The sequence below is a fragment of the Phlebotomus papatasi genome, chromosome 3 (genome assembly GCF_024763615.1).
Source record: "Phlebotomus papatasi isolate M1 chromosome 3, Ppap_2.1, whole genome shotgun sequence".
NCBI classification, from domain to species: Eukaryota; Metazoa; Arthropoda; class Insecta; order Diptera; family Psychodidae; genus Phlebotomus; species Phlebotomus papatasi.
The window spans coordinates 13,261,916-13,273,151 of record NC_077224.1 but is presented as its reverse complement, the minus strand read 5'-3'; the positions used below and the strand labels follow the sequence as shown (position 1 = coordinate 13,273,151).

Below are 11,236 nucleotides of genomic sequence, written 5' to 3'. Positions count from 1 at the left end.
AGACAGCCCCACAGCCTCTACAAGATGCTGATAGCGTTAACCCCATTCTGAACAGGTGAAAGCTTAGAAGGTGACTGGTAAAGATACCCGCGACATTTCGCAAATCTGTTCTGCCCAAAGTTAGTTTATATCGAATTTGCCAGTCAAAAATTAATTTTTTGTAATTTTAATTCAGGCTTACGTCCTCAAAATGGGGTTATAAACAATCTTATTAAGTTTTTCTGGCAATTCTTAATCCAAAACCGCCTATGAATTTAAACAGGTTATGATCCGATAAGGATTTTTATTTAAAACTAAATTATAAGTATATAACTAATTCAAAACTACTTTTGTGATATAAAATAAAAGTAGGGGAAAGCGCGCTACCTTCGGACGATTCAAGCTTCGGACAATTCAATTTTTTCTCTATGTTCCTTATGGATTTCATCTATTGCTCTTTTCTCAAAACTTGAGTCATTGGGCTAGCAATTAAAATATAATATTATAATGAGCCAAATTCATTTATAAAACATTGAAAAAAAGTGGTTTATGCGAAGCATAAATCGTCCGAAGGTAGCGTACTTTCCCCTAACGAATTTATGTATTTCACAAAATTTGAGAACTTCACCACCGCCTTTAAATTTTGTTCATGAGATTTATTAGGGAATGACTACCTAATTAGGTAACGAATTAAATTAGACACAATATACAGTTTAATAAATAAAGAAATCGAATTATTTAATAAATAATTCAAAATACTATTGGTTCACAAAAACTTTCACTTTTATCAGAATAAGTTTTAAAAAATCATTTTTTTTTAACAAAAACGAAACCAGTAGGCTTCATAAATTCTTCAGTGTTGATCCTGGTTTCGAACTACAGAAACGTGTTTCATGATTTTTCTTACATTTACTGCTGAATGTTGAAACGAAGAATAACTTCAGTTGAACCTCAGATTAGCGTTAATCTAGAGTTAAAATTAAGCTAGGTTTAAATATTTTTTCGTATGCAGAAACGAGGAATAGTGCTTTGGCGTAAGCTATTTTTGTCATACGGCAACCCCATATTTTGGCATTTCTGGCATGCCAGAAAATGTCAATTCGTCAATGTTTTCGTTCGATTTAGCAAGATTCCACGGCTTTTTCTCGTTATTTGGTAATCTTGAACCACCAGACTTGCTAAAAATTCTCTAAAATAAAATAGGAATCAATATTGTGGATGTGAAAGAATGTGCATGTTTTTTGGGTGCAAAAAAGCGCGATTCCTGCGACTCCTACTTCAGTGGCGACTCATTGAAGTTGCATATGGTGGATGTTTCTTTTTATTTCAGGCAAAATTGGCTTTTTAAGAAGCTGTAAATAGAGTGAAGGCCTTATTTCTTTTCATTAAATCCACTAAAGTGCAGATTACATCAATTTGGTATCATTTAACAGTATTTTCCGGAAGAATTTACGGATAGATGTGGACAGGCTTATTCCATCTTTAAGCCAAAAATTATACCTCCGAAATCGGGGGTCTAATTTTTGGCTTAAACGTTAATCCACTGTTTAAATTTATCCTATTTCTCGTTCAAACATTAGAAAACGGTGGATCATCCTCGAATTATCTTTATACTTCGATTCAACATTCAGCTGTTAAATTTGAAATCTACTAATGAATCTTTCCTAGAGTTTTGATTTACAATTGAAAAATATATTTTTAAAAGTTGTGTAAAAGTAAAAAGCTGCAGAAATTATGGTGATTTTATTGCTGGGACGATAAAGAAAAACTTTTTAGATCAAGTTTTTCCGAATAAAATTAAATATTATCAAATTATTTACATGAACTAAAATATCGAATAAAAAATTACTGCAACTTTTTAATGCAGATTTTAATCCAGATTTTCGGTTGGACTCCCAGCAGCGACTGCGGAAGCTCCAGGTCTGACTAATCTAATCTATCTAATCTACGACTGTTTTGGAAGTTCTACAACGTCTACAACCGTTATTTCAGAAGAAAGAACTAGAGAAGAAAATACTACAGGGGACTCTCTTTCATTCGGCTTTTTTTTCAATCGGGCGCAAAACTTTGTTTACAATCTTCGCGTTTGATTTTAAAGCAAATTTGTTCAAATTCGCTGTAGTTCCTCTTGTTAAATCGTGATTCTTTAGATTTGAGCGCTTTTTGTAGAATTTACAATGATTTTGATGCCCAAATTTCTCGATAATTTGGATGATATTCTGCCCCATATGCTCGAATTGAGAGAGAGTCTACTGTAGTTGAGTTGGATGTGATCTGCATTTAGGACGAGATTTCTTTATAACACCTACCGAAGCTTTTTTAGTAGGCAATTCTTCCCTTTTGTGCTACAAAGGACCATTATTGTTGAATTTGTGATCTCTCTTCAATATAAAAGTGCAGCTTCACGTTCTGCTGCTTCTTGCGAATTTCAATGTTCTTTGTTCTTCACTTAATTGTCTCAAAATACGCTCAAAGGAACCATTTCTCTGCAGCTTGCAAGAGAACTTTATATACTTTTCTTTAATATAAGGCTAGAATGGATATTGATGCGACAATTGCGGCAAAGATCCGGCACGTATAGTGACCAAAAGATGCGAGAGTTTTTCAGAAAGGACTTTGATGGCTTTGTGAGAGTTAATTGTGTCATATTGTTATCTTTTCTAGAGGAATTTTTTTGTATCTTCTTTGTCAACTCACGGTCAGAAAGATTATTTCCAGGATCTCCAGCAATTCTCCTGAATAGTAAGAGTTTCAATTTTCAATAATTACTGAAACAAATGAAACATCCATCCAGCTGGGAAATTCATCGCAGTCGATGAATCGATGAAAGCTTCCCGCGCTTTCTCAAGCGCCATCTCGTGGCTAAATCGCAGCCGGTGCTGTTGTCATGGCAACTGTTTGTTTTGACGCCGTGCCGGAATTTTAATTCTCAGTGCAATGACTTTGTTTTTCGATACAAAAGTGCAATTCCCTGACCAGGATGCCGTCTCCACGGTGGCAGTCTGGCACAAGATTGAGCCCCTCCTGGCTGTGGCATCTTACAGCCAGGATCGTGGTGGTTCAGTAACGATTTTCGGGGATACGGTAAGTTCCTGGAGTTCTGGAAGTTTCTTTGGGAAGCCTTCTGATTTTTCTGTGTTTCAGGGAGAGGCCTTGCACAATGTGACCTTCCCGGTGAATCCTGTGTCCCAGGCAACAGCTCTGACGTGGCATCCGGAGAAGAAATTACTGGTAAGTGGCTGGGAAAATGGGGAAATTCTGACGTGGATTGAGGGTTCGCGGGAGTTTTCTTCGATCAAGGGACCCCATAAGGGTCCGATAGTGCTATTGGGGTTCAGTGAATCGAATGTGGGAGGGCGCCTGGTCAGTGGAGACTCTATGGGAGTCCTGACCGGATGGCGCTGTGATGCCCATGGGCAGTTTCTCACGGCTTTTACGCATGAGCTACGCGATCCCTTCCTGCATGTCACTTTCCGGCGACATGTCCAAAGCCCCGTGGCCACAGAGTTGACAAATTTAGCCAGGGCAGCTGTGGCTGGGGATGAGTCTGCTCTGGACACTTTGACAAACTGGCGGCCCAGGACTGCTGCCCGGGGATTGACTCACGCCGGAGTCAAGGACAATCACTGTTTCTACGTTGGAACCCAATCCGGAGCCATGTTCTACGTCAATCAGGCGGGAACTTGCACAGAAGTGCTTCGCCTGGATGGTTCCCCAATTGTCCAGGTGCTCTGGCATCCGAAGAGGGATGCAATTGTGGCTCTGATGGAAGATATGACAGTTGCTCACTATTTTGTCGAATCCGGAGGGAATCTGACGGAACTGGACAGGGTTAAGTTGAGTGGAAGGAAGCCTGGATGCAATGGAGTTATTTCCTGGGCAGGAAGTGCTCTGGCCATCATCACAGGGGATCTCAGTGTTCGGATTTGGGACATTGACACTAGTGACAATTTCCTCTTGCCCATGGCATCCTCAGAATCCCAAAATGGCCCCAAATCCTCAGCAGAAGCCTTCACATCTCTGGCTTTCTGCCCAGATACCCAAACCCTCTGCGCAGGAACTAACCAGGGCAATCTCTTCACCTGGCGCCGGATGAATTACTCCCCTGAGGCTCAGCCAGACACAATCTGGCAGCTCAGTAACGTCACAGCCATCCACGGAGCTGTCAAGCACTGCTCCTGGGGCATCACAGAAATCGGGCAGCCCTGCATCGTGGCCAATTGCATCTCCAGCGTATTTATCCTCAAGGAACAGCCACTAGCTTCTGCTCACTGCAGAAATCTCTGGGCTGTCCAGAAAACCATAAATCAATGCTCCCTGGAACACTCTTCCGGACGCACCGGACCCTGGAAGACCCTGGAATCCGACATCTCAGTCACCAGTCTCACGCTCTCAGACTCCCTGATCATCCTGTCCAATGGCAAGACCATCACCGTCTTCAAGGTGGCCACGGAGGATGATCTGGGAGGATCTGGCCTGAAATTGAAGACTCATCAGACTTTCACAGCGGACAATCTGCAAATGTTCCTCCATGAGCAGAACTTAATCCTCCTGACGGCCAATGATGTGAGGATTGTGTCCTTAGGGGGTGTCCTGTTGCAGGAAATCTCCTTCAAAGATACAGAAGGTGAGATATTGATGGATATTTTAGCACAAAAGCTCCCTTAAATCAAGCATTTCATTTGGGAGATATTTGCAGACAAGGGGGAGAGATTTCACTGATGTGGTGTACGGAATTATTTTGTGTTATTTCCTTTTGGAAAATAAACAATCAAAAAAAAATTGCAACCCGGATTTGGTGTTCAGATATGACAAAAATACACTGAAAAAATTAATAATTTCAGGAAAATAGAAAAAACCTTTGATTTCGTTAAATATTTAAGAATTTTCGATTAAAGTTTACTTCAAAAGTGAATTCGTTAAACTGAAATTGACGTGAAAATATAATGAATTAAGCGAACGAAAAAATCAAGTTAAGAAACTTGAACTGAATTCATAATCAAAAATCAAATTAAAAAAATTAATTGATAAAGAGAATGAATAAATGATTGATCAAAAGTAGTGAATGATAAGTTATATTAATAAAAAATAGCCGTAATCCACAAATAAACTGCTAATTTAATAAATGAAAAACCGAAAAAGCAACTGAATGAATAAATGATCCCTTAAAATAATGAGAAATGGCAGACTGACTGAATGAAAACAATTTAACGATCGAAAAAGCCCCCTACCAATTTAACTTATGGAATTATCGATTAAATGAACGAAAAAAATTACAGAACAAAATGATGAAAGAATGGCAGGCCAAGTAAACGAAAAAACTACGGACCACTAAGGGAGTTCTGGAACAGTCTGGGTGTTTTCGTATGACAAATTTCGTTCGAACAACAAGAAAACTATTTCGAAAATGTGATTGTGTGGCCATAGCATTGCCAGGATATGTTGTACTATAATTAGAACGTTTCAAAAGGACAGATAAGGGGATCAGTTTGGTTCATGAAATAGGAGTGTGTTGCGTAGGGGAGACTGGAGCAATATTTGTCTAAACGGATATTTTATTTTTGCACAAACTATCAAATAATCTGAATGATTTCTATTTAGCATATTCTTATGGGAAATTTACCGCTCTACAACTTTGCCGAAGTTATTTTCCTCTAAATCCAAAAGGAATGCACTTACCGAGCTATTTTCCAACAGATGATTTTGTAGAAATTCTTAAAACAGCTGGGGCAAATTTTGTCAGGCGTAGGGTAGTTTTTGTCATTTTCTTTCGTTTTGTCAGGATGGGAGTTCTCGTGAGTCAAAGAATTATCCAATTGAGATATTTTGATAGGAAATTTATTCCTTTAAAACTTTATGCAGACCATTTTGTATTATCTAAACGAGAAGTGTGTTTTCAAGTTATTTTGTAAAAGCTGGTTTTGGCAAGAAAATTCTTTTCGCGCACCGTCTTGGAAATGGCAGAAGAGCGAATTGGGCGAGTTGAACTGAACGAAGTTTGCTGAGTAATTATCACACAGCAAAACAGAGGAAGAAAGGTGGTGAAGAGTGTTTTGTGTTTATTGATCTTCAGAAAAATTTAAGGCTTAAAAACACATTTGTGACGTTGGGAGTGTTGGAAATTCTTCCAAAAATCATTTAATCTCTTACTGTTGGAATTGTGCTGCCTTAGAAATCGTCTGCAGTCTAATCAGAGCCAGTGACTGGATGTGTCTTTTCGCCATGTGAAATATCTGAATTATTCGTTTTTTTTATCAATTACAGTAGACGCTCTCTCAATCGGGCATATGGGGCAAAATGTCATCCGATTTATCGAGAGATTTGGGCATCAGTCATTGTAAATTCTACAAAAAGCGCTCAAATATAAAGAATCACGATAAAAAAGAGGAACTATGGCGAATTTGAGCAAATTTGCTTCATAATTAAACGTGAAAATTGTCAACAAAATTTTTCGCCCGATTGAAAAAGAGCCGATGGAATGAGAGTCTACTGTACATTCGTTGAAAACGCCATGCAGTGATTCGTCATTCAGAATGAGTACAGATACAAAGCAATTGCAGTTACCACAATTGCTAATCCACCCGACGAAATATTATGCATAAAATTAACGAATATTTCATAAATGAAAGGAATAAATTAATTATATAATTGAATGACTGAAAAAATATAGAATAAAGGGACACATATAACACACGGTTAATGTCTAATCAGATTATCGAAGGAAATAGCTCATTATGATTTAAATCGTGTGCACGCTGAAACTTCTCCGTTGAATAATGGCTCTCAATCATTATCTACAGCATATAAAAAAAAAACAAAACAAAAATATTTTTGGAAAGCTGTTCGTCAAGTTCTAGCACCTTCTTCTTAATTCCCTTCATTAACGCATTGACAAATCTATCTCCACGGTGTTGGATGACTTTCTTTCACTTCTTCTTAAAATCCAGCAAGTTTTCGGCTATTTGACCTTTCTTCTTGAAATTTGTTGTCAAAATTCCCCAGTACTTCACAATATTCCGGAGTACAGGACGGATTAAACATCTTTCCCATGCTCTTGGAATCCTTTGAAAAGATGATCGTTGAGTTCTCGCGACCCTGTTTTAACATTTTAACGGTGTTTGTCGGTCTCATGGGGAGCTCCTCTTGATTTTATGAACGTAGCTTCAACGTATTCCCATCTTTCTGCCAACATCTTACACTGAAAGATTGGATTGCTTCTCGAAAAGCTCAAGCATTTTCTTTTCATTTTCTTGGTTTTTTAGCAACGGTCTTGAGTTCCTTAAACCGAATTATAATTTTCCGGACAGTAGAGCGGAACACTTTCCGGTCGATTTCGCGATTGCAGCATAACTCGCATTTGGATTTTTGAGATTATTGTCAACTTTTAGTCTTCACATGCTCTCCATCTTCTTGTAATTACTCAGTCAAAAAAAAATTTAGCACGAATTTCACCAAAAGAAAACTAATTAAATTCTCTTGAAACGACACGCCGACGAAAAAAAATACAAAGCATACTACGACAGACCTTACGTCAAGCGTTGGAGAATTGTTTCATGCACACTCTTAGGAACAAAAGACACGTGACACACGGTTAAATGCCTAATCAGATTATTGAAGGAAAGAGATCTTTCTGAATTATATTTTTGACATATATTTTTTGTATCCATGGCAGTTGACTATCGATTTAAATCGGTTCGTAATTTATCCGAAAATCATCTCAAAATTGACAACTGTTAATAATTTTCATTTTTTAATTTAATAATTTAACTTTAAACGAGTGACTTCAAATATTACTGAAACTTAAATAATTTAGTGTACATAAACATTTAAACTTCGACAATTCATCTTCGAATGTTCATCTAGTCTAACTCCGTAACATATCCGAAAATAAAAGAAATGGATAGATAAGATGGAGAAAAGCGTCTAGAAGTCCGGAGATAATGCTGATATCTCATACCATTTAATTTTTCGCAAGCCACTTGCCACGGACTTGTTACAGGCTCACATAAACACGAAAATAATATTTTTATAGTGATATATGCGCAACTAAAGTTTTTTTTATTTAATGGTTTAATATAATATTGTCAAATTTTTGACAAGGTATTTTATTTAGAATGGATAATTATTTAGTTTACTTAATTTTTTAGGCTTCTTTATTTTATTAAATTTGTACTACAGGGAGTTCCAGCTTAAGTGAAAACGGATGGAAAGAATTTGATATAAATTGCCTACTATTGGGAGCTCATTTATAAAATACTTTTTCAAATGCCCCAAAATGTATGCAAATTTTTTTTCGCGGTAAATTTGAAAAGCATTTCTTATGAACCGTTGGCGCTGAAAATATGTTGCATATATCACGGCGTTTCCATACCTTATTCCAAAAAGCTCTCCTGTTGGTATGCAATTTTTCTGTGTCACTAGAGTGAATTCGCGGACTTTTTTTCAGTTCCGAGAATTTCTTTGAAAGCGAAACTCCCTCTAGATCACTAACCTTTATTGATTTATGGATTTTAATTATCTTAATAATTTATACTAATTTTTGTTAGGTTTTTCACCGAATTCTCACTTGTTCCTGCATTTTTATTCCAGTTTTTCTAAATATAAATTTGTATTTATTTATTTGTTTTTCGCTTCCCGTAAAATTTATTAGATTTTGTATTGTATTTTCGGATTTCAAACGAATTTTAAAAATCCAGAAACTTATTTTTATTATTTTTTCTCTTGCTTTTTTCATATTTTATACATTTTTAAAAAAAAATTTCGTAATTAATCATAATAAAAAAAATAAAGAAAAACAATTCGAAATAACAAATAAGAAAAAAAAAGAAAAGTAAAAAATGCCTTGTACACCACATGAGGTAAATCTTCCCACCTTGGTCATTGCTCCTTGAAATGCAGTGAGAAGGACAAATTGAGTACCTGAGGGCAAATTATCCTCCTTTCCAAAGTGCCTATAAATCCTTCAGGGCAATTGTGAGGCTGGAAATGCTAATTTTCCTTTTGGTTTCGACAGGGAAGCCAATCGGGGCTGACTTGACAGGAAGCTTCCTGACAGTCTTCACGATGAATGGCTACCTCAAGATTTACGACGTTAGTCGCCATGAGCCCAAATTGGTCACAACTCCAAAGTCCGGTCATGCAATGTTTGACAGTTTTGGGGAGTTTATCATGGCCAGGAGCAATCTCAGGGGTTCCCATTTGGCTGCCACAGTGGCCACTGAGAATCTCCTGCCGGATGGAAAACTCTATCTGTGGGACATTGAGAAGGATGTCGTGCATCCTTTTGACTTTTTCAGTGCTGTCACGAAAAATGATCATTTCTTTGCGAGGGTTCCGGTTTCCTTCAGATGGGATACCGATGACTCCCGAATGATCGTTTGCGAGGTGAGGAAAAAGATCAGTTTAAAGTTTGGATAAATTCTAAATTCTATAACTTTCTGTTCACTTTGCAAATTTTCTTTGCACTTTTCACTTTGCACTTTCCACTTTACACTTTTTACTTTGCACTTTTAACATTAAGCTTTAAAAAAAAATGCATAATTTTAGTGAAAAAATACAAAAAAATTTAAAATTTGTAAATTTTTCAAAAAATGCATGAAAATTATCCTAATTTGCATATCGGAAAATATGAATGAAGCATATAAACATAGGAATAAAAATAAACATGAAGTAAGAGAAGCATAGCTTCGTATCACTTTCGCGGGTTGTAAGCTATTCTATGTTCCGTTTATAATATTTTTAGAATTTAATTCTTAGGAAAATTCAAGAAAAATCGAGGTTTCAAAGGTTAGAAATAGTGGGCGTGGCCTAGAAATATCTAGGCCACGCCCCTTATTAAAAGTTTTGCCCAATCACAATACATTTTCTCTTTTTTTTAAATTTGCTTCTAATGTATAATAAAATTATTCGAATACAATGTCCAAATCGAAATTAACCATAAATTTGTTGACTTAGCTGTAATAGTTCTCACCACGCCCCTAATAAAACAAATTATGTAGAACGAAAATATGAGGACGCTTACCGAAAGTTAATTCTGTAAAAAAAAAAACAGGAAATAAGATTGGGTTTTACACAGAAGATTGCTCTGAGTAAAGAGTGATGTTGTTTTCAAAGCTCTGCCAAAACTAAAACTTAAGCCACGCCTCTTCAAAGTTGATTTTCTTTTTCAAAACAAAATGAAAATCAAAGTTGATTTTTTTTTCTTGGAATCTCTAATGTTGATTACATAATATAGCATAGTTGAAACAAAATAATATCGTCGTTTTCGACATTATTGAGCATCTGAAAACTGTAGGAGAAAACATAAACCACGCCCCCAAAAAACAAAACATGTATTAATTGCGATAAATATTGTGGTTTTCTCTAAAACAAAACCTACCTTAGAAGTGTAGGTAAAAGCATAACAGTTGCCCTATGGATAGAAGGTGCTTAGAGTTCCCTTAATATGCCTTGCTAAAACTAAAAATGAAGCCACGCCCCTTCGGAGATTACGCCAAATCAAAGTTGATTTATTTTTCTTAGGACTCTTAATGTTTAATACATCAATTATATGACATAGTTAAAGCAAATTAACATCATCGTTATAAACATTAATGAGCTTCTGAAAACTATAGCAGAAAACATAAACCACGCCCCCAAGAAACAGAAAAGTATTAAATACCAAATTATTATGGTTAGCTGTAAAAAAAAATACCTACTTGACAACAGCAGATAATAGCATAGCAGAAACACTATCCACTGAAGGTGTTTAGATTCCCTCGATAAACTATGCTGTAACAAAAATTTACGCCACGCCCTTTCTAAGTTTTATTCAAAGTTGATTTCTTTTTCTTAAAGCTGTTAATGTGTTACAGATATAACGTATACCAAGCGAAATGTTATCGTCGTTTTAAATAACTTTGAGCTCCAAAAAACTTTAACAGAAAACATAGACCACGCCGCTAAGAAACAACACATGTACTAAGAACGATAATCTTGCACCTTTCTCTTGAAATTATGGCTTGCAGAGAAGAGTGCATTAAAGCCTAACAGACGCCCTATGCATAGAAAGTGTATAAGACTTTCCTGTGAATATTTGCCTACAGAAATTTAGGCCACGCCCAATCGGAGGTTGTGCCAAATTAAAGTTGAGTTTCCTTTTCTGAAACCTTGAGTTTAATATAACCCTAGGAAATCATTTTTTTCATTTTAAACATTAATTAGTTTAAAAAGAATACGACAAAAGATATACCACGCCCCTTAGGATCAAAACAACTAT

General features: G+C 36.3%; 1 protein-coding gene across 1 annotated transcript in view; it reads left to right on the top strand.

Moving 5' to 3' along the window:
* The first annotated feature begins 2,868 nt into the window (after positions 1-2,868).
* Positions 2,869-11,236, top strand: part of LOC129807779 (intraflagellar transport protein 140 homolog) — a 45,944-nt gene continuing 37,576 nt past the window's right edge. The window contains exons 1-3 of the mRNA XM_055857261.1: positions 2,869-3,063; positions 3,124-4,606; positions 8,993-9,363. Of these exons, the coding sequence (XP_055713236.1) occupies positions 2,917-3,063; positions 3,124-4,606; positions 8,993-9,363 (2,001 nt within the window). The 5' untranslated portion in view covers positions 2,869-2,916. The remainder of the gene's footprint in view (positions 3,064-3,123; positions 4,607-8,992; positions 9,364-11,236) is intronic.